The following is a 27153-nucleotide window of genomic DNA, read 5'->3' as shown; positions in this document are numbered from 1 at the left end:
CCCAGACTGACTCTGCCCCATCCCTCCTCCTGCCTGCACCAGCTCTGCCCTTCCCAGCCCAGACCCTGCCCTTCAGCTCCCGGCCTTGAGCAGAGCTCGGCTCCTTGGGCTTTGCCTCCCAACCAGGCTTAACAGCAAAGCCCTGCCTAGAGGCCGGGGCTCTGTAGAGCTCCCTAAACTCAGCCCCGAGAAGCTTTTCCTTCTTGTTTCCTTGCTCTCCAATGAATCCCAACCTGGGGATGCTCCTGCAGGATCCTGCTTCCGTGGCAAAGCCAAGGAAAGTAAAAATAAAGAAGCTTTCCTGTGAGGCCATTTGAAGGCGATTTTTGCATCCAAAATCCCAGGGAAACCTGGAAGTTGAAACATCCCCTCCCGTGTGTCGCAACAGCTCCAGCCCTTCCTCATTCTTAATATAACAGCAGCTTCCAAGCAGCGGTTCCTCTCTCAGCATGGCACCGGCAGGTAAAGCCTGGAAGAGCAGTGGAGGCCGGGACATGGCCACGCTCGTGGCTCTGGTGATGCTCTCCTGTGCTGGTGCCTTCACCAGGGATAGGGCACATGGAGCCGCGGGGATTCCCATTGGAGTCACGGCAGCGCCTGTGTCTTGCTTGGTGTGCAACCTGTGCAAGCAAACAGAGCTCTTCTATCAGGGGCTGCTGGGGAGATGCTCTTCCTCCAGGCAGGGAAGTGTGCACCATAGGGACCCCCCCTCGCCTGCAAGAGACGGTTGCATAGCTTTAAATACCACCAAATCTCGGCTGTGCAGTGATTTAAGGGGGAAATAAAAGGCAAATGAGAGCAGGGTGAGTGCTGCAGAGCACAGAATGTTTTGGGGGAAAACTCACTTTAGATTTGTGCCTAAAATGGTTCCATCGTGGGGATAAAATGCCTCAAACACTGGGATAAAACATCTCCATCATCGGGATACACCTCTATCACTGGGATAAAACACCTCCATCACTGGGACAGACACCTCTATCACTGGGATAAAACACCTCCATCACCAGGATACAGCTCCATCACTGGGATAGATACCTCTATCGCTGGGATAAAACACCTCCATCACTGGGACAGACACCTCTATCACTGGGATAAAACACCTCCATCACTGGGATAGATACCTCTATCGCTGGGATAAAAACACCTCCATCACTGGGAGGAGCGGTCTGCTGTCAGTCTCTGCACTAGCTCTCCCCTAGTGACATTCTTAACGATGGAGCAGTTAGTGTTCACGTCTCAATCAGCAAGGCCGTCGGTGTAAGTGTTCCTCTGGCTGGTGCAGGGAGTCGCTGCAGCTGCTCTGGGTTAGGCAGAAGGGTGAGAAGAGCCAGGTTTTTGCCTTATCTATACCCAAAGCCCTAACTCTGATTGTGACCATCACCTTCACCCGAGGTAGGAGCTCAGCTCCAGCACGATGGGCTGTGCTGGGGGCTTTGGCAGCAGCAAGTGCTGGGGCAGGAGGATGGGGCTCGTCTTCGCCGGAGCAGCAACTGGTGATGAATTACAATCCAATCCTCTCATTTCCCTCTTTCTCCTTTGCCTTAAACCAATTCAATGGGTGCAACTCAAGCCCCCGGGTGGGACGCTGAGCCCGACGGCGCGCTGCCCGGCACGCGGGGACTCAGGCACGAGAGGCGTGTGTAAACAGTGACAAAGAAAGCTTTGATTATAACAACAGGAAATACAACTAAGAGGCCCTTCAACAGGCCGAAGAGAGGGAGCACACCCGGACTGGAGTGAAAATTACCCCCTTTCCTTGCGAAAATACAACGCTCATCCCTAACCAGAAGGAAGAAACGGGGCACATTCGGGGCATGTTCTGTCCCTCCATGGGATACCCAGCAGGCCTCTGGGATTGCTCCACCCGAAAGCGCATCCTGGTGCGCGGCAGCCCCGGTCAGAGCGCTGTGTACTGGTTGTCAACAGCACGGACGTGGCCCCGGCCCGGTGCCTCCACCTCGTAGTCCGAATCGCGGGGCCGGGGCGCCGGGGCTGCCCTGCTGGGGCGCAGGCTCTGCACCAGCTCCGACGGCGGCGGCACCACGTGGAAGATCTGCTCCGATGGGGGCTCGTCGGGGCCATGAGGACAGGAGGAGGTGGCGGGGCTGAGGCTGAAGGCAGGGCTCCAGCTGGGAATGGGCAGCGGGAGAGGGACCGTGGTGCTGGAGCCGGGAGCTGCGGTGAAGGGCAGAGATGGGTGGTGAATGGGATGCTCCTGCCCTGTTGCTCCCGGGTAGCGGGTGTGGTGCTGGATGCATCCTGTGCCCACCCCCATCTGCAGTGGTTTGGGGCAGCTTCTCCTTTCTCAAAAGAGGAAGGTGGGAGCTCGGGAGTCACCTTTTGTGCTGCTGCCTCCCCAATGCTTCCGCTTCCCCTCATCCCATGTGCGGCTGCCCAGCCCCAGGGGACCAGCATCCGCCCCAGGGTCCCTCCCGCTGGGACATTCCTGCACTCCATAGAACCATGGAATGGTTTGGGTTGAAGGAACCTTAAGATCATCCAGTCCCAACCCCTGCCATTGGCAGGGACACCTTCCACCAGAGCAGGTTGCTCCAAGCCCCATCCAACCTGGCCTTGGACACTGCCAGGGATGGGACATTTACCACTTCTTTGGACAACGTGTTCCAGCACCTCAGCACCCTCACAGTAAAGAACTTCTTCCTTATATCTAACCTGAACCTCCCCTGTTCCAGTTTGAACCCATCACCCTTTGTCCTATTGCTACAGTCCCTGACGAAGAGCCCCTCTCCGGCACCCCATGGAACGTCCCCATCCTTCCGTCCCCATGTACCTTGGGGCTGGGGCAGGACGACGACATAGCTGGACAGCCGGACGTCGCAGGCTGTCCCGCACTCCAGCGGGATGGGGTAGCGATGGAAGTGCTGCAGCATCTCCACGATGGAGGAGAAGCGGAGGTGTTGGACGCGGCACTGGCCCCGCTCTGTCAGTGCCAGCCGCAGGTGCTGTGGGGAGAAACACGGACCTGTGACCCTTCCAGCAGCTCCATTGCAGGAGGAGATGATGGGGGACACAGGGATATTTGGGGTGGAGGGGGACAAACAGCCTTAACATGATGTGCTGCATCCCCAGTGCCTGTACCACTGCATGGATTTTCCCCCACAGGGATGGGTATGGGTTCACCAGCCTGCTGCAAGCATCAGGGCAAGGACCACACATTAAGAGCATCTCCATAGGGTGGGATGATGGGACATGGACCATGCTGTGGGGGGCACGCTCCCTGAGGGGCTCCTGTGAGATTCCCGCCCCCATCCCACCCCGTCTCCCGCCCGTACCTTGGCTCTGCCCTGGAAGTTGAAGGTGAGCACGTACTCGCCGCGCCGCGTCTCGCTCTGCCGCACCAGGAAGACGCCGTGGCCCTCCAGCCCCCCCACCTGCACCAGGTGAGCCGCCTTCACGCGGGAGATGGGCCCATGGAACCAGGGGCAGGAGGAGAGGAACTGCTCCATCTTCGGCCCCGCCGCCTCCCCTGGCATCGCCCCTGCTAGGGCATAGGGATGAGTACCCCTGGGAAGTGGGGCCCCCTGCCCGTCCCCCCCATCCACCTCCCCTCTGCACATGGGGATGCTCCATCAGCCCGGTGGGATGCAGAGACTCCCCCCCCAGCAAGGGATGCCCCATCCCCAGGGTGTCCCCACTGCTCACCTTGGCTCTGGGTGTCCGTGCTGGTGGTGGGGCTGGCGGCTGCAGGGTTGGGGTGCCAGCACGCCAGCAGCTCGGGGTCACTCGCATCAGACCTGCCGGGATGGGAGAAGCCAGGCTGAGCGCTGGGGGGCATGGAAGGGTCATCCCTATCCCCAGGCTTGGGGGCATCCATCGGGAGCTTACCCCCTGCGAGCACATTCCCGGATCTCGGCCGTCCAGGAGCTGAGCTGCTGCTCGTCCCCTGCCTCAAACAGGATGTCAGTGGCGTTGGTGACCTGGGGGCATCAGAGAGGGACATGAGAGGGGGCTTCAGAAAGAGAGGTACATGAGAGGATGCTGGAGAGGGGCTCTTCATCAGGGACTGTAGCAGTAGGACAAGGGGTGATGGGTTCAGACTGAAACAGGGGAGGTTCAGGTTGGATCTAAGGCAGAAGAAGCTCTTCCCTGTGAGGGTGCTGAGGTGCTGAGGCACAGGGTGCCCAGAGAAGCTGTGGCTGCCCCATCCCTGGCAATGCTCAAGGCCAGGTTGGACACAGGGGCTTGGAGCAAGCTGCTCCAGTGGAAGGGGTCCCTGCCTGTGGCAGGGGTTGGAGCTGGAGGAGCTTTAAGGTCCCTTCCAACACAAACCATTCCATGGTTCTATATTCAAATCCCTCCCACCCATGCTGGGCACCAACCCCGAGCCCAGTGGGTGCTGAGCACCCCCATGCACTCTTCCCCAGTCCAAGGCTGGGAAGAGGAACTGAAACTTGGCACGGGAGCTTCCAGCAGCCACATGAGCTCCGGAGGGTGGGAAAAGCCTCGGGATCGGGTCTGCGCCCCTCATCTGGTCCTTACCTTGAGGACGAAGGTGTGCAGGTTATCGGGCATCTCGAGGCGCGTGCACCTCCGCACCTCCTGCACGGCGGAGCAGGCAGCGTGCAGCTTCGGCTTGGAGCCCTATGGAGGGCAACACGATGGATGAGCTGAGCCCCAGCACCTGGAACCACCCCAAACATCCCGCTGCACTGCGGGGACAGGGCTGAGCCTGCCAGGAGCCACCCGGGGCACAGCAGACAGCAAGGAAGTACCCGGCTCTGCTGGGAAATACCCCACCAGCAAGGAAATACCCCTTGCGGCATGGAAATACCCCACATGGCACTGCTGGGACCCCCTGCACAGAGCAGGACCCGTCCTGGTACCTGCAGCAAATGGACGGGATGGAGGAGAGGACGGAGAAGGGGGTTCGAGCATGGCAGCATGGTTCAGGGAGACTGAATGCACCCACGATGTGGACAGTGGGATGCAGGCAGGGAGCCCCTGCAGATGGGCGCAGGGGTCAGCAGCTGCTGACACAGGCACATGACAAAGTGCTGAGCAAGGACTTCCACAGAGGTTAATAATACCCATCCCGGCAGCTTTCGGTTCCCCTCCTGCCCAGCACGCTCCATGTGCCAGCAAGTGAGGCTGCAGCACGTGGCACCCACCGGCCACCGCTGGGATCAGGGTGTATCCGGGGTGCCAGGGACCATCCTGAGTGCCAAAGGCCCTGGGAGACCCCTGCATCCCAACTCTTCCATGCTCATCCCTGTGGCCAGACCCAAGCCACATTTAAAGGGGCTGTGAATGGACAAAAGGACGGGGGGTACCATGCTCATCCAGCCTGGAGAAGAGAAGGATCCTTAAGGGGAGATCTTAGAGCAGCTCCAGTGCCTAAAGGGGCTGCAGGAAACCTGGAGAGGGGCTTGGGACAAGGGCCTGTAGGGACAGGCCAAGGGGAATGGCTTGAACCTGCCCGAGGGGAGACTGAGCTGAGCTCTTAGGCAGAAGCTCTTCCCTGTGAGGGTGCTGAGGCGCTGGCACAGGGTGCCCAGAGAAGCTGTGGCTGCCCCATCCCTGGCAGTGCTCAAGGCCAGGTTGGACACAGGGGCTTGGAGCAAGCTGCTCCAATGGAAGGTGTCCCTGGATGAACTGGATGAGCTTTCAGGTCCCTTCCAACCCACACCAGCTGGGGTTGCTATGAGGATGCCCGCCAGCATTTGCCAACCAAAGTGCCTGAATCCTGCTCCAAACTTATGATACTCCCAGCAAACCCACCCCATCGCATCCACAACCACCTGCACGACACCAAGGGGGGGGTCCCCAGCAGGGACTCAGCACTCGGACACCCAATCAAACCGTATTGAGTTGCTTTCTTTTCCTCCGTCCCCCATCCCTCCTCCCTCCCTCCACGCTCTCAACTGAGCACTCGGTGTACTTTGGGGCCGGAAACACAGCACGAGAAGGATCAGCCCTTATCAGCACTGAAAAGAAAGTTCTTAGAAGTCGCTCATGCACCGGGGTTTGGTGCTGCTGCGGTAGCACCAATACTTAATCCCAAAGGACTTCCATTTCCCTGCAATCCGTGGATAACAACCATGCCCTGTGCAAACTCCAAAAGGAGGTTGCCCATCCTGACTGCTTCCCCACCCCCGGGGTTGTGACACCCAGCACGTCCCTAGGCTTGCAGGGTTGTATTGGCACGCATCCCGACCGCGGCGCTGGGATCGGCTTCCTGCTTTCCTCGGAAGAAGGGGAATTTCCAGGAACAGGGAGTTCGGCGAAGCCCCCCCTGCGTCCCTCCCCGGGGATGGTGCGGATGGGGAGCGTGAAGGGGAGAAGGAAATGATGCAGCAGAGAGATAATGGCACCCAAAAAAAGCAGTCTGGCTTCGGAGAAGTGCCTACCACAGGCACGGTGTGCCTGCTGCCCCCCCCTCTCCTGCACCACAAGATGCCCGGCTCTGGTACCCAGAAAGGGATTTCTTGGTAAGCAAAACTGCACACTCAACACACTGCGTGCTCACCCAGCACCCACGGGCTGCTGCTCAGCAAGAAAGGTGCCACAGCAGCACCACGGGGCTGGGTGCTCCTTGCTGTCAGCTTGGGATGCTCAGGAGGGGATGCTCTTGATGTTGCCCCAGCTCAGCCCCCCCATCACCATGAGCATCACAGCATGGTTTGGATTGGGTTACGATCATCCAGTTCCAAACCCTGCCATGGGCAGGGACACTTTACACTAAACCAGGCTGCTCTGAGCCCCGTCCAACCTGGCCTTTAACACTGACAGGGATGGAGCATTCGAAGCTTCCTTGAGCAGCCTATTCCAGCCCGTCACCACCCTCACAGTAAGGAATTCCTCCCTTATATCTAACCTAAATTTCCCCCTGGTTAAGTTTAAACCCATTCCTCCCTATCACTACAAAAAAAAAACTCAGCACAAGGTTGAGCACCCCTAAAATCACCCAGGACCATGATACCCCATGAAGCAGCACCCCAGAACACAACCACACCGTACCAACGCTGCACAGTCCTGGTCCTGACTCCTGGGCCATCCTGGGATGTGACACCGGTGATCTCCAGCTCACAGGGCACCAGATCCTGCTGCCCCCTGTTCTCTGCAGGGCTGACAGCAGCCAGGCACTGCTGGGGACATTGAGCCACCGATGGGGATGGAGGAGCTCTGGGCACCTCCTTAACCACAGTGCTGAGAGTGGGTCTGCTGCCCCCAGGATCCGCATCTTTGCTCTTAGCAGGGAATTATTCCAGAGTTTAGAATCAGGAAGCCCCATCCCGGCCAGCGCCATCCCCAGTGCCAGGGGACACGGGGAAAAATGGAAGATGGATGAAACCCCCTCCTGCTCCCTACCCTGAGCACCCTACTGGGGAAGGGCACCCCACTGCACCCCTGCCACGGGGAGCACCGGCAGGGCATGGGGAGAAGCAGCGCAGTGCAGCACAGGGCATGCTGGCACAGCCCCATGCAGCGGGAACCGTGCCCGGGTTAACGCGGGGTTTGCCGGCACCTGATGACTGTAGGAAGGATCCCGCGCCGGGAGCGCGAGCTGAAGGTCAGGCCAAGGTCACAGCTGCACCGGGGCGTTGCAGGCGCAGAGGAGCCGCTGCGTTTCCGCTCGAGCAGCTCTCACCGCAGCTCCTGCCCCACCGTGCTCCCCAGTACCTGCGCTGACACCAGACCCGTGGGCACCGGGCTCCTTCCGTCATCCTCTGCAGCCTCTTCCCGCTCCCCAGTGTGGGAAACCTGCTGGGCATCCCGGCTCCCTCGCACCTCTCCAAGGACACGTCGGATCGATGCGTTCTGGGGAAGCAGAGCTCCTTCCAGCCCGCTCACATGTGCTGGGAAAGCTCCTGCCGTGATGCTCCGAGCCGCTGCAGCGAGGAGCACGGCCTGGATGCTGCCCACGGGACACAGCAGATGCGGGGCAGTCTCCGCTGGGTGCAGAGGAAGGCAGGCAGCTTTCCAAGAATGAGAGTGAAATCACACTGCCACAGTGCCCACATCCGGGAGGGCCGCAGCCCAGGTCTGAGAGCAGCACCTCCGGGTCTGACCGGCACCAGCAGGATGCTGGCACCCACCACTCAGCCGACTGCTGCCAGGTCCCCAGGTGCTGCCACCACCCATAATGCACAGGAGGGAGCTGGAGCCATCCGCCCTTCCCAAGGGATTTGGACAGTGCCCAGTTTCCTGCTGGCACAGGGATGAGAGTGGTGGCACAGCAATGACAGCGGTGGCAGGGTGATTGTGCAGAGGTGATGGTGCAGATGATGACGGTGGTAGTGCAGAGGTGATGGTGCTGGCATGGTGATGGATGATGGGAACAACCTATGGCAATAACAGTGGTGGCACAGTGATGATGACAGTGGTGGTGATGGGAATGGCAAGTGATGATGGTGGCGGCACTGCAATGATGGCAGTGGCATGGTGATGAATGACGACAGCAGTGGCACAGTGATGACGGCAGTGGCACCACGACGATGATACTGGCATGGCAATGACGGCAGCGACATGGCCCTGTGCAGAGCAGAGAGCACATCCTTCGAGAGCAGCGGGCGCTGGCGCTGGCCCCTCCACGTGCGGGGATTTCCCTGCGCTGCTCTTTCACTTCCACTCTGAGTCACACCATGGGACGTGCCACAGGCCCTTGGGCAAGGACCCGGACGGATACAGGCGAGCTCCGTCGCTCCTTGGAAATCCCAGAGCCCACCAAGCACCCCGTACACAAGGGATAAACCTCAGCTGGAGCTGCAGTGTGCCTGGTGCATGGACAGATGGAGGATGGGTGGATGGATGGATGGATGGATGGATGGATGGATGGATGGATGGATGGCCACCAAGATCCACAGCACTGCAAGCACCAGATTGTGCTGGTGCCAAACCACATCCTGCACCCACAGGCCCCAGGGAGTTTTGTGAAGTTTCCCAGGAGACGGCCTTGTCCCAGGGGAATGCCAGGTGATCTGGAGGGGAAACACATCCATTGCTCCGGTGCAGGGCAGCAGTGGGGTCCTGCTGGGGCACCAAGGGTTGTGCTGGAGGGTACAAGGTGTTTGCTGCACCGGTGATCATCCCTGTGGGGTTCCACAGTGGTAATCCCAGTGCTCATCCTCGGGAATTTTGCAGGGCACATAATCCTGGTGTTTGGCCTTGGGGGTTTTCCCCACGGTTAAACCCAATGCTCACCCTTGAGGACTTTGCACCATAGATGATCCCAGCACGTGTCCTTGGGTTGGGTGTTTGCACCATGGCTAATCCCAGTGTTCATCCTCAGGGATTTCCACCACTGCTCATCCCCGTGTTCAGCCTCGCAGCATTTATCCTCCAGTAATCCCAGGACTCCATGGGGTCCGTCATTCTAGTGCTGGGGACATGGCCTGGGATCCCACTGATTCAGGCCATTAACCTACACAGCCCCAGCCTCTCATGTGCCTCCTGCACCCCAAATCCACTGCAGGGCCCCAAGAGCTCAGCTCAGCCCCTTAAAGCTCTTGGGGAGGACCCCAGGGTGGCACATTCCCACCCCACCGCCTGCATGAACATGTTCACTCTGAAGCCTGCTGACAGCAGCAGTGAGCACCATCAGGGGGCTGTGCTCTGGGCTTGTGGAACTGGAGGTAGGAGGTTTTCTGCCTCTGTCAAGCACAGAAACACAAGAGGTGATCCCAGACCCCAGCCATTACCCCCAGCGCATCCCAACCCACCAACACCAGAGGCACAAAAGAGTTCCCAAGACACCGCATCCCCGAGCATCCCCAGAGCCCACGGCAGGGACAGAGCCATCCCCGAGGGGACCAGGCTCAGCGGTGACAAGAGGCACCGTTGTGCCAGCCTGAAGCGCTGGCTCGGGGGTGGCCAGGGCACAAAGCGCCTTCTGTTCCCATCCTGAGCGGCTGCCGAGCAGGAAAACACAGCCCAGACCCCATCAATCCTGACGGAAATAAACCTGGGACATGGCAAAACACACCCCAAGAGCCACTGGGTAAATCCTTATCCATGGGGAGGGATTTGGGGGTTCCATATAGAAACCCCCACCCCATCCTCGGGGCTCATGGCCCTGCTTTGTGCATTGATAAACATCCACTGAGAGACACAGACGTCCATGTGAGTGAGTCAACATTCCCTCTCCAAAACCTTACAAACCACCCCAAAACCAGAGAGCCCAGCGGCTCTCACTCGCAGCAGGGTTTGGGAAGACGAGGGCTATAAACAGGGTCTGTAAACAGGCAGCATTTGCCAGCCCCTTTCATTTGTGTCTTATTTTAAGCCAAACTCGCTTCCAGCGTGGGCTGCTTTAATAATTTCCTGGAATAAACAACAAGCATGGAAAGTCAACAAGGTGCCTGCATACGAGCAGAGCCGGCTGCAGCCGGGGACAGAGTCACCCCAAAACCCAGCCCCAGAGGGCTGGGGAACAGGGGTATCCAGCACGGACCCCACAGCATCCCCAGGATGTGCCAGGATTTTGCATCACCCCAAGGTTTTACATTACCCAAGGGTTTTGTATCACCCAGAGGGACATTTCCCTGCATACCCCCAGCATCTCATGCGCCTCCTGCATCCCAAATACACTGCAGGGGCTCACTGGGTGGCACATCCCCACCTCACCGGCTGTATGAATCGGTTCACTCTGAAACCTACTGACAGCAGCAGCGAGCACCATCACGGGATGACCCTTTGCTCTGCCCAAATGAATGAAATAGATCTTGCCCAAAATGCTTCATTTTTAACATCATCTCAAGCAAGACTGAGCATCATGATATCCATCATGCATCGGTTGGAGCCGGGACCAGTGGCGAGGAGCAGGGAACCCTTCCGGACCCTGCGCAGCCTCTCACCGGTATTTACCTTTGAGAGAAGCAGTGCTCAGCCTTGAAACACCCAGCAACAACCACATCCTGGGCCGTAAAAAGAACGAGAAAAAAGGTAAAAAGAGACAACCACCCAAAAAAACACCACTGGGTACCTAACACTGGGTGCCAGGGCTGAGGGGGACCCAGCACCCACCAGCACCCTGCATCCCCAGCTGCGGGAGGCTTGGGTACAGACCCTGAGCACTTTCCCAGTCCCCTTCCTTGTGATTCTCTCAATATCTCCATGTTTTGCTCCCGCAGGACAAGGGATAATGGTTTTAAATGAAAAGAAGGTAGATTTAGATGAGATACAAGGCAGGAATTTTTTACAATGGGGATGATGAGGCACTGGAATAGGTTGCCCAGAGAAGTGGTGGACATCCCATCCCCTGTAAACACTCAAGGTTAGGTTACACAGGGCCTGATCTAATTGAAGATGCCCCTGCTCATGGTAGGGGGTTGGAGCTGGATGAGCTTTAAGGTCCTTTCCAACCCAAACCATTCTGTGATTCAGTGATGCCTATGGTGCTCTCCTAGCTGAGCAGCTCTGCAGCATCCCTGTGAGACAGCCCTGACCATAAGCATCCATGTGCTGGCAGGCAGCAAAGCATCACTGCCATAAGCATGGGGGTCACAGCAGCGGGATGAACACCCCACCAACAACAGCAGGGTGGATTTTAAAGGATGGGGTTAAAGTGAAAGGAAACTCCCTGAGCCCCTCTCCTGCAAGCCCCAACAACCCCAGCACTGGGGGATGCAGCAGGTTGGGGCTGCTCCATCCTGCACCCATCCCCTCACAACCCAACCAAGCCCCATCCCAGCCACACAGTTTCCAAAATAAGAAACTCTGCTCTTCAGCAATTAGCACCAGGGCTGTGGTTAAGCTGCTAAAAGTGTTTTTTCCGTGCATGACCAAGGATGGAAAAAGTTGTGGTTAATAAATGACAAATAACCTTTTGTCTCATCGCGCTCCCACCCTGCGATACCCAAAATGTAAAAAGGGGGGGGGGGGGGAATATAGAGCAAGTCACTACCAAAATCTCACCAAAGCAGCTGAAAGGATGCCCCAGCCCTTTGCCTTTGAAGAACAGCGAGCAGCACAGCACCGAAAGCAAAGCTGGGGATGTGCTGCTCGCTCTGCTCCACAGTGAAAGTCTGCGGTGGGTTTCGGTGTGGCTCCAGGCACCTTTGGGTGATGTTCTGCCTTTCCCAAGGGAATCAGAGTACAACCAAATCCCTCCAGCTCTTACCCCATAGCAGGTTTCCTGGTTTCAGCCCTGGGGATGCCAGGAGAAGGATGCAGTCCCTTGGGGATGCAACCCAAGGGGATGCCAGGAGAGGGATGTAGCTCTCTGGCCACCCACTGTCCAGCCGCCAAGGGATGATGCAACAGGGCTGCTCTTGGATAGAGGAACAAGGCAGCAAATCCCAGCCTGGGATCAACATTTTCATGACAACAAAGAGAGAAAATAAGATGCCGTGCAGCCAGCTCGCCCCTGGGCAAACCATGGGGACAAGGGTAGGAGCACACGTGGTCCAGTCTGCTCCAGCTCACAGGATGAAGGACACCAAATGGGATCCAGATTGACACAAACATGCTCTTCTCTGGGCCAGGGCAATGATGGGACACTGAGATGCTTCCCATCACTACAAACCCTTTCTCATGGGGTACCTGTTGCGTGCAGGCAGTGGGTGCCCTGCTCGTGGTGGCCTTGGGAAGAAAAGACCATTTTGCATTGGTTGTTTTTGTGGGAATAGAGGAATGAAGGAACTGATGGTGCTGCAGCAGCAACCAGGGCATTTGTGCACCAAACTGGGCACGTCCAGTTTGTAAGCACAACTGTAGGTCACTAGTAAGAGGACACATGTTTTGGATTGGAAGCAAGGTCTTGTGCTGCAAAAGACAGGGATTGCTCAAATCCCTGCCTCGGATAGGGATGCAAACACAGCTGCTGCTGGGGTCCAGGCTTCCCATAATGTGGCCTCTCCATCCCTGAAGACATCTCCCCCTCCACCATTGCCTCTCCATACATCCTCACTGAATGAACTCCAATTGCTCCTGGAGGTACAAAGCAGCTCGAGGCAGAGCTGCAATGGGGATGGGGACCTCAGCGCCAGGATGTCCCTCACCCTGTGCCTGCTCCCGGGCACTGCGAATGGGAGCCGAGTGGTGCAGGACCTGCTTGCTCAGGAGGCGGCAGTTCTCAGAAACCAGCTTCAGGTGAAAGGAAGAGGAAAAAGAGAGCAGAGAAATGAAGAGAGGAAAAAAATAAAAGGGGAAGTCAAAGCAGTCTCACGCTGCGCAGAGATAAAAATACTGCTCCTGCGGCCGCGGCTGCAGACGAGCCGTGACACAGGCTCCGCGGGCTCTCTCCGGAAGGAGTCTTCCCGGCCTGTCTCGGCGTGCCATCCATTTACGGGATGCGCTGGATTTCATTAAAATGCTATAAAGAAAGCAGCACAAATGCAAATCCCATTTCCCTTCCCCTTTCCTGTGAAAACATCTGGTCAACAGAAACGGCTCGGGAGGCTTCCGCTGCAAATCACCATTTTCATGGAGCCCAGGGCTTGGCCATGTAAAAGGCACTTGGGGCTCAGCTGATGAGCAGGGCAGCCCCGAACCCCTGCAGGGGCCGTTTTGCCAGTTTTGGCTTACATTTGTGAAGGTGGAGAGGCCTCAGAGCTACCCAAGCCTACATGAGATATGGTAGAGCAGAAAGTCCTTAGTGCCTCCATGGAAAGCAGGTGAGCGTTGCCCTCCTACAGACACCAGAGAATCCACACATAGGACCATACCCAGGGTTTCACTGGTTTTCCTGTGCACATCTATATGTACACCCGTATGTACAAGCACTACAGATACCCCGGTGTCCAGATGCCCTGAGCCCAGTGGTGCCCGGCAGCCAGGCTGAGATGTGCTCCCAGGAGAGCTCCACATCCAGGCATCTCCAACCCCTCCTTTGCAACATCATTTTTCCAGTGCTTGAGGGAGGAAGGAACGGTGCCAAAACCAACCCAGCAGCACGGGAATGCAAGCATGGGAATGTGAGCTGCTCCCTCTGCCCAAAACCCCATCCCATCCAGCTGAAGCTCCAGTGACATGACAGGGAACGGGATGCCCACACGGGTGGCACCGGCTCGGCTCACTGACACTCACCCCTTCACCCAGCACAGCGCTGGCCACCCAAGCAGTAAATGAGATTAGGGCCCTTCTAAGCACCCTGGTCCCTTTGATGCCAGGCATGTTATGGCATTAGGCTCAGAGGCCCCATTGAAGTGCAGCAGGGAGAAAGTAGAGGGAGGGAATAAGATAAAAGCTGCCAAAATGAGGGAGCAGAGGCCAAGCCATGGCCACTTCCCGCAGGCACCCTGCCCTTCCCAGGCCATTGCAAGGTGCTAAGTATTTGGGGGCTTGGCTTGATGCTGTAAAGCCATGAGGTTGAGCCAAATCTCCATTTACATTGTACTATTTAAAGGGTCTGGAGGTCTGCGGATGGGCAGTGGAAGGTGTCGCTGCCCGTGGCAGGGGGGTGGAACTGGACAAGCTTTAAGGTCCCTTCCAGCCCAAACCACTCTGATTCTACCACCAACAGCATCATCAAATCAGGAGCAGATCCACAACACGAGCAGTGGCAAAGCCCTGTGAGTATCGTGGGGCAGAGCATGGAGGGCAGGGGGCTCCCTGCATCCTTCCCTAGTGTTTATTTGCAAGGAAAAAGGAAGCAAAAGTAGATCACCACAGAGCTGCTCTGCTCCTGCTCCTCTCTGTGCCTCTTGATGGGTTTGGGAAGTGGGGACACACCAGCACCGTGGAAAAGGGTCTGGATTGAGCGTGCTGTAAAGGAGAGAGGATCTGGCCCTGGCCCAGTTAATTAGAGAGGAAGGACCCACCCTGAGAGTACTTGCACAGGAAGCAATTTACTGCGGAGACTCGTGAAATCCAGCGAGGAACATCCCCCCTTCCGCAGGCCTGGCTGGGAAACAGGGTCCCCGGCCTCACGGGGATGGGATCTCACCAGGAAACCTCTGCGGGATGGAGATTGGGAGCGCACTGCAAGGAATAACGCTGCAGAGCGCTGGGTGAGCTTGCAAATGGCTTGTTTTAAATGCCTCCTGCCCATGGGCCAGAGGAGCCGGGAGGAAGAATGTGCTGTGTGCTGGGCTTGCTTCCCAAGCGAAGGGGATGGGGGGAAATAGAGAAACGGGGGGGGTGAAGGGAAAAAGGAAGGCAAAAAGCGGGGTTTGTAAGCACCGGGTTCTGTGGGCAGGCAGCACACAGTGGGATGCTTGTCCTCTGGGTGGTGCGGGGCATAAGTGGGTGCCCAGGAAGGCCCTGCCTGCTGAGGACCCTGTGAAGGGGAGCATCCCCTTGCTTGGCTTTAGTTTTGGCTCTTGCAAAGCCCCAAGGGCAGGTCTGGCAAAGCCACTGAGGATGTGGAGGAGCAAAGCTGGCAGCAGTGCATGAAATAACATCAGGTACCTCCTCCCCACTGGCCAGGCTGGTCCCTGCGGCATGGTCCGACATGCCCAGTGCCACCGTGGTGAGCCGGGGTATGGACCACACCAGCATCCAGTGATGCTGCCCAGGAGCATCCTCAAAGCACCCCAAAGTGATGCTGTTCAGAGCCAGACCTCCCCATGCCCGGGAATGGGGACGCACACTCCTATGGGAACAAACAATGCAACCTAACAACATGATGGAGCAAAACCAGCTCTTACTTTCAGACTGTGCAATTTTGGTGGTTTTTCCTTATTTTTTTTTTCTTTCTAATATTTAATATTGGAGCCATATGACAGAAACAGCAGGAATTCAACCGGCTGCTCCCTGGCCCCACTGCCACAGCGAGCAGCAAACACAGCCCAGAGGCAGGGACAAGGCTCCAGCCCCAGCCGAGGTTTCCTCCTTCCGAAGCACAAGTTTAGTCATCAAAACAAAAGGGGAGAAGAGGGAAAACGCAGCCCATGCTGCCTGCGTGGGACCTGCCATGGGGAGGAACTGCCTTTTTAAAGATTAAACTCCGCGGCTCCCCCCGCATCGCTCCCTGTTCACTCACATCCTGCATCATCTCCGCTCCAGCCGGCCTCTAAGCACCACGGGAGCTCCCTGGCGCAGCCAAGAGCTGAATTTTGAGCTACAGAAGTACTTACGAACCTAAAATCAACTTCCCTTACAGGTCCCATGGGGAGCAGAGGAAGACTTTTCCCCTTCCTTTCCCAGCTTGCCCAGGCGAGTCAATGCCCTGGCTGCTGAAGCCACAGCAAACCAGAGGCAGGGTGAATTTGGGGTGTGCCAAACCCCTGTTGGGATGGGTCCATGGGGCTGCGGATGAGCGGGATGGAGGCCACCAGGCTCCATCCTCATCTCACAAGGCAGATGCTCTGCTTCTAGCTGGAAACCCCAGGTTTGGGTGGGAGAAACACAACTGCATCTTGACTGACAGCGATAACCAGCGCACAAATCGCCCTCAGCACACGGTCACACAATGTCCATCCCCCAAACACAGGTTCTCCTTCTCAGAGGTCTTAAATAAACTGAGTCCAGCCTTGTGAAGCTGCAGAAGAGGGAGAGCAGCAGCAGAGCAAACCCATCTGGGTCCTGGGCTTGTGCCCAGACACTGCTCATGGTGACAAACCCTTGTGATCAGGGATGCGGCACGGCCCTGCTCCTCTCACCGGACATACTGGTATCCTGGCATCATCCCCAACCTGCAGCACTATCCCCAATCCGCAGCATCATCCCCAACCCGCAGCATCATCCCCAACCCGCAGCATCATCCCCAACCCGCAGCATCATCCCCAACCCGCAGCATCATCCCCAACCCGCAGCATCATCCCCAGCCCGCAGCATCATCCCCAACCCGCAGCATCATCCCCAACCCGCAGCATCATCCCCAACCCGCAGCACCACCCCCAACCCGCAGCATCATCCCCAGCCCGCAGCATCACCCAGCTGACAGTGGCAGGAGCCAGCAGGTCCTTACCTTGGGTGGGTCGAAGAGCTCCAGCACGTACTCCTCGCCATCAGACGTCCCTGCTCGCCGCAGCACCAGGCGGCAGCGCTGCCAGCGCGTCCCGCTGTCCAAGGAGCTCTCATCCAGCAGCCCGTACTTGAGGATCCCCTCCTTGCGCACCTCGGGGGGCTGCTCCCGCGACAGCCCCCACGGCAGGATGCGCTTCCCCAGTCCCGGCTTCAGCGCTGCCTCCGCCGCCTCCCCATCCCCATCCGCAGGGAGAGCATCCGAGGACCGGCGTCGGAAGAGGCTGCGCCAGCTCCTGCGCAGCTGGCTGAGCGAGAAAGGCCTCCGTGCCGGCCCCAACAGCTCCTCCGAGCTCCAGGACTTGCGGAGCCCTGACGGGGTGGCTTCGGGAGCTCGGCTGGGCTGCTCAGAGCCCGGATCCACCTCGGCTTTGGTGGCCACCGTGCCCAAGGAGGCATCCGTGTGGCGCCGGTGCGTCTCCCGGTAATCCCGCGCGGGGCCGGCGGGCAGGATGCGGAGCTGGTTCATGGCGAATCCCTCCTTCACCTCATGGCAGAAGTACTGCTGGAAGAGGTCGGTGAACTGCACCGAGAAGTTCTCTGCGGCCAGGAGGTCATGGTGCGGGTGCTCGGTGGCGAAGCGCAGGTAGTGCCGCGCCAGCTCCTTGGCCGTGCTGATGGCGTGCAGCTCGCAGAACTCATGCCAGCCCCGGGGATGCGCTGGCGTGCCGGCCGGCAGAGCGTGCCCATTCATTGCCGTGGCTCCAGCGAGGCGGATGCGCTGCAAGACAGAGCACACCAGCGGGGTCAGGGGAGCCCCAATGCGCTGATGCCTCCCTCCTGTCCCAGCAAACCCTGGCCAGTGTGGCCATACACCAGTCTAAACACGTACCACAGGGCAAACAGCATGGGGAGCACCATGGTAGGCTTGGTCCCCATCAAAGCCACTTCATTCACCAGGGTAGAGCATGGGATATGCTGCAGCCAGTCTGGGGACAGCCAGCTTCCCAGTGAGTGACACAGTGGAACCACTATGGCTCAGCGCCCAGCCATGCCGGACAGGACTTGGAGCACCCAGCCCTGCCACAGCACCTTCCATAGAATCATAAATCACAGAATGGTTTGGGTTGGAAAGGTCCTAAAGATTATCTGTCCTAACCCCCTGCCATGGGCAGGGACACCTTACACTAGACCACGTTACTCTGTCCAGCCTGGCCTTGAACACTGCCAGGGATGGAGCTTTCACCACTTCTCTGGGCACCCTGTGCCAGCGCCTCAGCACCCTCACAGTAAAGAACTTCTTCCTTATATCCAGCCTGAAGCTCCCCTGTTCCAGTTTGAACCCATCATCCTTGTCCTATTGCTGCAGTCCCTGATGAAGAGCCCCTCTCCAGCATCCCCACCTGGCAGGGCCGTGCCTCAGTTTCCCCACCTGCGAGGTGGGGTGCAGGCAGGTCCCGGAGCTGGGTGTCTATGGGGCTTCCTGCCAACACAGCTGCCTGCAGCGGGGACGCCCGCCCGGGCCACATCCGCTCGGCTCCTGCCAAGGCTTCGCAGCGCTGATGGGTTTCCCTCCAGGGACCTATTTCAACACAGCTGATAAAACCGGAGTGGGGGCGGGAGGGGAGGGAACGCAGGAAAAGCTGCAGGAATCCAGGGACAGAGCTAACAGATCCCTGCGGCTGGGGGGGGATACGGCCACGCCGCCGGCACTGCCAGCCATGAGCATGTGTCCCCGGGGGGGATGCTCGGCTGCCCATGGACCATCAGGCTCCGGCAAACCACGCCATATCTGTGCCCGGAGCAGATTTTGGTGCGAGGCCAATCTGACAGCACCCATGGTGGCCTTGGTGTGCGCGGCTGAGCCCGGCAGTGGCGCTCCCCATGGGCTGCTCGCTGCTGAACCTCGTGCTCAGCACCGCACTTATCGGGGCCATGCACTCTGCTCAGGCAGGAAACATCGGCCAACCCAGCCGGATCCGGCTACAGCAGCATGGGCACCACCACCACCTCCCCGAAACTGCAGGCACCCGGCAGCACCGGGCTGCTGGGAGGGGAGGAAAAGTGATTGCATTGGTCATGGGGAGGGAGAATCGAGGAGAAAACCCAAGGGTCGGGTGGAAGCGAGCGTGGCGATGGGGAGCGTGCGGCAATGGGGGAGCTTGTTTGCAGGCAGGGAGGTGATAATGCCGGGAAGCCAACCTCTATCTCTGCCCACCCGCCGCCCTTCCTAGTACGTACCGTGAGGTTTCTCAGCGAGGGGAGATGTTATCTGCCCCCCGCCAGCCCCGGCTTCCCAGAAGAGCCACCCGAGGCTCGGGGCCGGCGCTGGGCATGCGCCTGGCCGTGGCCTGGCCGAACACCCCGGCGGGGCCCCGTCTATCAGCGCCGCCAGCCTGCCCTGACTCAGCACCCTCCCGCTTCCTCCCGGCACCCGGGAATCGCCACCACAGCCGCCGGCACGGCCGGCACGCTCCGTGGGATGCTCCCTCAACGCGCTGAAGGAAGCGGGGCACCCGCATGGATGGCTCCTCAGACATGGGGGGAGATTCCCAAAGCAGGGAATTTGCTTTCCAAGGTTTGGGGCTTGCGCCACACCGGCTTTGGGGATGGTTTCCAGCATGGGAATAGCTGGGCTTCGCCCGAGCCGCGCGGTGGAAGCAGCCAAAGGCCGTCTCCGGTAGCAACATGCTTTTCCAACTGGATCGACAACGGGAACTACATCCCCAGCGCTTCCTCCTGCCAGCACAAACTGCAACACTGTCCTCCCTGCTCTTACCCAGCGCACTTCCCATGTGGAAACAGCTCTCCTGGATGAATCCATGCTTGAGCTACTGCAGCAGCATCCCATTCCTCCACCTGGCTCCATGGGACATGCCACAGGGATGTGAGTGCCTGCTGATGGGTGGGTTTCTCCCTGCTCCAGCCCACAATGCCTGAATTCTGCACCCAGTGGCTTTAAAGCAGAATACACATCCACATCCCTTATACCTGATACGCTCCTGCAAGAGGCTCCCGGCCATCCTGCAGGCCAGCTCCGAGCCAAGGGGCTTGTCACAACAGCCGATAGCTTTAATTTGCACTGAATGGGGAATCCAGCCCACCCTCAACGCACAGGGGATGGTTGGATGGAAGGCTGACATCCTTCCGAGCAGTGGAGGAGCCGTGCATCACCCAGCCCGCCCCATCTCAGGGCTGTTTTGGGGTGTTGGGCCCGGAGCTCCAGGAAGAGCGGGACAGGACAGACCGGCCACGGGCTGACTTTGATGCGGGTTGGGATGGCAAGCCCCGGCTTGTGCAGGATCCAGCCCGGCAGCAGAGCCGCCCCTGGAGATTGCATTGAACTCTTGCTCAACCTTGTGAGTGTCGCTGCGGCAGGGTCGGATCCGGCAATGGGTTATTTGTTCCTTTGCGATGCTGGGAGCCAGCCCCCATTGCTGGAAGGATGAGGGGTTCAGAGCCAGCAATGCCATGGAGGAACTGCAGGATCCACCCACCACCTTCCCATGCAGGGGGCCATGGCTGAATGGGAAGAGCACCCTCCAGCACCCAGCACTGCAAACCCAGCCTCAAAGGGAGATGTTATGGAGCAGAGTCCACGGCGCTGAGCAAACTCAGCTCCTGCTTGTGCACAGGCAGCCCTGGAGCATGTGCAGCCACAATCCGAAAATGAAAGCAGCCCCAGCCCTAGAGCCGTGGGTCTCCATGCCAGCAGCACAAGTAGGAACTGTGATTGATGTGCCGGCTCTCCCAGAAACTACTGTTCCCAATCCGGAGGAGAAACAGCCGATGGCGTTTTCAGCCCCTTTTTAGAAGCATGAGGCTATTCAGCACTCACCCCCAGCACTATTCTGAGGAGGGAGCAAAGCAAGGGGCTGGGAGACGCCCTCGCCAGCCCCATAGCTCCCTGCTTGCCGAGTGGCAGGAATACAGAGTTCCCACAATCCCAAGAGCAGGAACATTGTTCCTTCCCAGGATGTCCTCCATGAAAAGAGCTATTCTGAGCCGGCAGCAGCCTTTCTTGGCACAGCCCCGCACCCTGCTCGCGAGGCAGCTATAAAAGGCTGAGTTACAATGAACAGCACTTTTCAATGGGAGAGCATCCGGTGCTGGGGACTCACTCAGGGGGATGCAGGTCCCTGGGGGGGGTTCAGAGGGATGCAGGTCCCCAGGGGATCCAGCCTGACACGGATTGGCTCACAAGGGCTGGGTGGTGCAGAGCATCCCCCAGGAGGGTGCTGGTGGAGCCCTTCTCTGCATCCCAATCCCCTAGGGACCAGGGTGGCAGATGCTGGATGTAAAGCTGGGATGAGTGCACAAAGGGACCATTTGGGGGTGGAGATGCAGCCCCTCAACAAGGCAGGAGGGGCTGCTGCAGGGGGAGAGGTGGGAAAGGGTCTGGCTGCAGCCTCCTGATGTAGGGTGAGGGTGGGGACAGAGGGGACCACCCCATCTTCACCCTCCTCCAAGCTGGATCACAACATGACGCAGAGCAGCATGGCCATGGAAAGCCCCATGAAGTTTTATCACTGCCCTTCAGTCAAGCTGCTTCTTCCTTCCAGCAGCCCATGCACAAAGGGCATGGGGACTCCAAAGGAGGCAAGGAGGGTGACAGGGCCCTCCAAAACAGCACCTCCATATTTACAGCATCCCTATAAAGCAGCCAAGGCCAGCAGGATCCACAGCAGGAGCTGCCCAGCACTGTCCTGCTCTAGTCTCTAGGAGCAGCTCCCCGTGCTGGTGTGGATTCTCTAGGGTCTTATAGAGGGTGATGGCGCAGCACCATCACTCCCTGCAACCCAGTGGCCGTTTCCACACAACCTGGAGGACCCCAGAGTGTCTCAGGACCTTCCTCCCCTCTCTTCTATGGCTGAAGCAAGCCCACAAATCAAAGAGGAGCAGAGGAGCAGGTTAGAGAGACTCCTCCATCACATAGCCACAGGGGCTGTGTTTTCTGAGGAAATCAGGTTAAAAGCCAGGAGGAGGTGGGAGGGGGGGAGCCTGATTTGCTCTCCTGCCCCCCCTTTCTTGCAGGACATGCACACCCCTCTCATTGGACACAACTTGCTCTGCTGAAGGCCAAGGCTGGACTTAATTTACATCTCGGTGGGCTGAGCAGCACCACAGACCTCTGGGGACACAGATGGTTCAGATCCAGAGGGATTCCACCCATTTGGCTTCCCCTGATCACTCCACTGGGCAGACTGGATGGACACAGTCCATCCCAAACCCATCTTAGGTCAAATGCAAGCTCCACACTCGCTTGACCTACAGGAGCTCACCAGGATGAGCTGTTGTGGCCAGCCCTGATCCCTAGAGAGCCTCTGCCTGCCCCTGTTCACCTGAGTACCCATCACCGTGGCGTCTGGCACCCGGCGGCCTGGTTTATACCATCACACTCCCCTACACCTGCTGCCTGTGGGGTAAAGCCCAGCCATGGGGTGACCTCTTTGTATAGGGTTGGTTTTGCTGCATTAAATGAACCTCTGCGGTGCAGGCGTGGGAGAACCCGGGTGCAGGGAGCAGCTGATAGGGGTCCCCTGGGGAGCAGCTCAGCCCACCCCCCCCCAACCCCGCTCTCCCTCCCCACCACAGCAGCATCCCCAGGGCTGGATTGAGCCCTTCCTCCTCGCCAAGCCGCGGCAGGACCACAAACCCCGCCAGCGCTGAGCTCTTGCACTTTCGCTTTGTCTCACCCGCTGCGATTTATCCCCATGCCTTTGTGGTGCCCGCCAGTCCCCGGCAGCCCCAGGGGGTTTGCTCTGGGTGAATAGGATGTACGACCCCTCAATAGCCACCAGCATTTGCACCCCAGTCTCTCCAGTGCAATACATGGTGCTGGCAGACCCGCTGCCCTGTGGGCTCTGGCAAAAGCAAAGCAGATCTTTCCAGAGGCAATAAATACATAAAGGCAAAGGAGAAAATAAAAGCAGTGTCAGGGGTGGGAAGAACACTCCGGGACAAGGCTCTCCTGCACCAAAAGCAAGTTAAAAAGAAATCCAAGGCATTGATCTAGTCCCAAACAAGTCAAAGTGAAACCTGGCAGCGATGTCATTGGTCTTTAAGCTCCAATCCCTGCCAGCAAACAGGGACACGCAAGAGGCGGCAGTGCCAGGTCCCTGGCCGGCCACCTCTTCCTCCAGCTGCTTTTCCTACCTAAGCACAACCCGAAGAGTCCCTGGGCCACCAGCCCACAACTCCAGCACATCTTGAATCAATTTGCAACAACAATATCGGACTCGTCCCCGTTTCCTTGACAGTAAATCCCAGCCCAGGCAGCAATGACCCTGTTATTGCTGCTGTGGGAGCCAGCGGGTCCGGGCTCTCTGCGGGGTGACCCCACCAGGGCTTGGCATGAACAGGACTGGGCACACTGGCAAGTGCAAGGGGGGCCGTGGGGATGTTGTCCGCCGGTGCATCGGCCTCATGCTCTGAGCCCCCATGCCTGCCAAGCCAGGCAGTGCCTGTGAGCCAACAAAGTCTGCAGGAAGCAGAAAGCCAAAGAAGCCACTTGGCAGGCTCCGGTTGGCACCTCCGCTTGGTGCTGGCAGCAGGCATGGGGGCAAAGGAGAAAGGGGCAGTGGGGTGAGCAGGCAGGGCATGGCCCCCACGGGCAGGGCAGCACCCCACATGGGTGGCTGGGGCTAGTGGGCACCACCCCACATGGTCCTATGTCCTGCAAAAGGGGCCATGTCCATGGTGGGGGCTGCAAAGGGCAGGTGGAGGAGAGGGACGAGGCTGAATCAGCAAGGGACCTGGGGAGGAGAGTGATCCCAGAAGATGGGGTCTTGTGGGGTAAAGGGGTGCCAAGAAGATGGGGATCCCCAGAACTGGGAACAGGGGCCTTGGGATCGGGAGTACCTACGAGGGAGAAGGGTACTGGGAGGACAAGGGTCCCCAAGGGTAGAAGGAGGGGACCAGAGGAAGGGGACCCCAAACAAACGGGGAGCGGAGGGGCTGAAGGGGGCAGACCCGAGGGGTCGGGGCTGGCAGAGAAGAGGGAGGTCCGCACCCGGCGCAGCTCCGGACCAGCTCCCCAATCCCGGCCGCCGCCACCGCTTTCACTTTGCAGCGGCCGCTGCCCGGGGCCGCCCGTTCCGGTACGGCACGGCACGGCACGGCACGGCACGGTACGGTACGGTACGGTACAGCCCAGCCCAGCCCCGCTGCGCGCCCGCGGTTACCTGCAGGAGAAGGCGTCCGGCTGCCGGTCACCCATGGTGGAGCGCGGCGGAGCGCCCGGGGCCGGCACCGGGCGGACGGGACGGGACGGCTCAGGCAGGAAACCGGGGCAGGCGGCTCCGCATTTCCGCCGAGCGGAGCCGCGGGGCGCGGACCCCGGCCCCGGGCGCGTTATGTAAAGCGGAGCGGAGCGGCCGAGGGCGGGGGCTGTGCGGGGCGGAGCGGAGGGGCCGCGTTGTCCGCCCGGGTCCCGCCGGCAGCTCCGCGGGTGCGCACCGCTCCGCCCCTCCCAGCCGGTGCCTTTAACTTATCGCATCCGCGCCCGCGGAGGCAGCGGCATAAACAGCCCGGCTGCGCTCGTGGCGGTTGCTTTGGGTTTGGTTCGTTGGATTTGGGTTTTTTTTTTAAGTTTTTATTACTTTTTATTACTTTTTTTTTTTCCCCTCTGTGGCTTTGGGGGTGTCCGGTCATCACAGTCCCGTCCGCCCGGCCCCAGCCTGATCCCGGGGGTCGTTTGGGTGCCTGGGAGGGATGTGCAGGAAAACACCCCCTTTCCTGTTCCTGCCCGGCCGTGTCCTCCCACGGCTCCACAGGCTGGGTCCCAAGGGACCTCTGCGGTGGCAGCAGTGGGCGAGACGTTGCCTCAAACCCCATTTCTCATCGTTTTCCTCTGCCTTTCAGCTGAGGAAATCATCTTGCAGTGAAAGGCACCGCAGGGCTCTGCCTACACCCCGTGGGAGCGGGTCAGGCCACAGCGCCTGTGGCTGTCCTGCACTGTGGGCAAGGGACAGAGCAGTCTCAGTGTCCCTCCGGCCCCAAGCAGGGCTGGGGACTGGGGGGGGGGGGGGAGCTGAGGGGGGTGTACACAAACCAGGCCTGGCCATCCCGCTGCTGTCATCCCATCCCATGGGAGCAGAGCTGCAGCCGCTCATCCTGTGAGCCATGGGAAATGAGAGGGTAATAAACTTGCACCGCACCTTTTCCCAGGAAAGGGCTGGTTTCTGCTCTGTGCCATCATATCTGGCCCACTGACATCTCCCACCCATGTCACCGGGTGTCCCAAGAGATCCTCCGGGTCCTCATCCTCAGCAGCACTGGGGATGGAGGGCTCTCCTCGCCTTCAGACCCCATGGAAAGTATCCTGAGCAGCCCTGCCCAGGGCTGGCACTCACCCAGCACACACCAAGCTGGAAAACCCTAGGGAAGTGGCAGCTGGGATTTTACAGCCACCACAGATCGATCTGTGGGTGTTGGGAGGGTGGAAGCTGCATGATTTCGCCCTTGGAGAGCGGGCTGAGGCACTCTGAGCTGTGTGTGAATGGGCACCTGTGTGCCACCACCAATGGGCTTTGATGCTTTAAAATGCACTCCAGTTGCTCATCCTATCCATCCATTCCCAATCCATCCCCTTCCAATGAGAAGACTGAAAGAGGGCCTGCTGCTGTTCCCTGGGACTGGACATGCCCAGACCATGGCCCTGGGCTCCTGCTGGGGTGAACACAACCCCACTGCCCTCCTCCAGCTGCACAAACCCCTTGGGCCGGATTTGAGCTTCCCTGCAGGGCTATAACCTCACACTCTCCTTGGGCATCCAGGCTACTCTGCACCCAACCAGCCCCCCCCAACCCACACAGGGAAGTAGCTGAGAGTGGCTGAAATGATAAAATCTTACCTTAAAAGCTGGTTTTGAATTCCTCCTGCTGTCCCTTTATGCATAATTGCACCTCCTGGCTCTTTTCCTGAGCACGGATGAGCGGTCGGCAGAGCCCGGTGCCTGCCCTCCTTCCCATGGGCGGCCGTCCCAGCCCGCAGCTATTGCACACTCGATGAGCTTCATCTATTTCAAAAGCGCCCTCTCAGCGTCCTCAGTCCCCGTGGCCTGAGATTTCTCTTCTGTTTTGCTTCCTGTATGGATTTTCTACAGTCCCCAACTGCTAATTCACTGCCACCGGCTTCTGCTTTTGCTGTTTGTTTATGCAGAGCTGCGCAGATGCCTTTGTACACACACACACACACACACACACACGCTGCTGCTTCCCTTCCGCTCGGCACCGGGCTCCGCTTTTAACCACTGCTGCTTGCTTCTCCTCTAAAAGCTTCAACCAGCTTCCAAGTGTCCTTCCCACTTCCCCCTTCAGCTCCAGCCCTCCGGCCTGCTTCGGTCTCAGGGTGCATGGAGTGGTTTGGAAGAAGCACATCTGCATTTCTCAGGGTGGGATGTGATTGGATGCAGGTGACATCTGCCATCACTCAGTGAGATGTCCCCCCACCATGTCTGGGGGTGACATTTGGAGGTGCTTGTCTGTGGGAATCTGTGCTGTTTGTGAACGGGCATCTGTGTGACACCACCAATGGGCTCCATCTTCCCTGATGGTTTAAAATACACCCCAGTCATTTACCCCATCCATTCCCAATCCATCTCCTTCCAACGAGGGAAAGACTGAAACAGAACCCGCTGCCACCCCCCCAGTGCTGTGCCCCTGGATTGGCCATGCCCAGACCAATGCCCCCAAAATCTCAGCCTGGCTTTCTTGCACCCATTCAGAGCGCTGGGCGGTAGTAGGTTGGGTGGTGATGGATCGGGTCCTGATGAGCAGGGTGCTGATGGAGGGGGTGCTTCCTGGCTGGCTGCTCCCCGCAGCCCCGTCGAGCCTGGAGCTGCCGCCGCCGCTGGGCTCCATCCGCCCTCTCCCGGGCACCGGCAGCACTGCAGCCGCCCCGGTGGAGTTAAGGGTGTGGGGGGGTCCTCGGCCCCCGGGCTGCCAGGCTGGAGATCCCCGTGGGTGACTCCCTTTGAGGTCCCTGAGGACCATTCATTGGTGCTCATGATGGAGACCCGCACCTCTTCTCCATCCCCGGCTGGGGACCAGGCACGGAACAACCCCTGGGTACCCCCTCCCCAGTACCCCCAGATTCCCAGGAAACCACTGCTGAGCCAGCAGCCGCTGTGACTCAGAGCTCCCACTCACCTCATCCAGCACCCGCTGCTGCATAACTGCACCAGTCATGGCACAACAGGAACCAGAGGCCAAGGGCAGCCCACATCCAAAGTGGCAGCCCCTCACCTCCTTTCAGACCCTTTTCTTCTCCTTTTATCACCATTGTTGCTCAAGCTCAGCCTTGGGATTCATTGCCCCATCTTTCCCATCAAGACTTGGGGTAGGA

The 27153-nt window shown here is 58.9% G+C and overlaps 1 protein-coding gene across 1 annotated transcript; it reads right to left on the bottom strand.

Annotated features, from left to right (window-relative positions):
- Window positions 1–1641: 1641 nt before the first annotated feature.
- On the bottom strand, window positions 1642–17601 carry SH2B3 (SH2B adaptor protein 3). The gene is made up of 7 exons (XM_061374762.1): window positions 16811–17601; window positions 4501–4602; window positions 3847–3938; window positions 3664–3755; window positions 3294–3499; window positions 2792–2963; window positions 1642–2175 (listed from the first exon to the last, which is right to left on the bottom strand). Exons 1-7 carry the CDS (start codon window positions 17558–17560, stop codon window positions 1898–1900), a joined length of 1692 nt encoding a protein of 563 aa, XP_061230746.1. The 5' UTR covers window positions 17561–17601; the 3' UTR covers window positions 1642–1897.
- Between the last annotated feature and the right edge of the window lie 9552 nt (window positions 17602–27153).

The sequence above is a fragment of the Neopsephotus bourkii genome, unplaced genomic scaffold (genome assembly GCF_033783945.1).
Source record: "Neopsephotus bourkii isolate Nb327-2 ecotype Australia unplaced genomic scaffold, CSIRO-AGI_Nbou_v1 NB_1652, whole genome shotgun sequence".
In the NCBI taxonomy this organism is placed as follows: domain Eukaryota; kingdom Metazoa; phylum Chordata; class Aves; order Psittaciformes; family Psittacidae; genus Neopsephotus; species Neopsephotus bourkii.
The sequence above is the reverse complement of the archived record's forward strand: the minus strand, read 5'-3'. Positions and strand labels throughout refer to the sequence as shown.

Coding starts and splice junctions, on each gene's coding strand:
- SH2B3 (XM_061374762.1), bottom strand. CDS start 17,560: ATGAATGGGCACGCTCTGCCGGCCGGCACGCCAGCGCATCCCCGGGGC. Junction 4,603..16,810: donor AGCTCTTCGACCCACCCAAG/GTAAGGACCTGC, acceptor TGCCCTCCATAG/GGCTCCAAGCCGAAGCTGCA. Junction 3,939..4,500: donor TGCACACCTTCGTCCTCAAG/GTAAGGACCAGA, acceptor TGATGCCCCCAG/GTCACCAACGCCACTGACAT.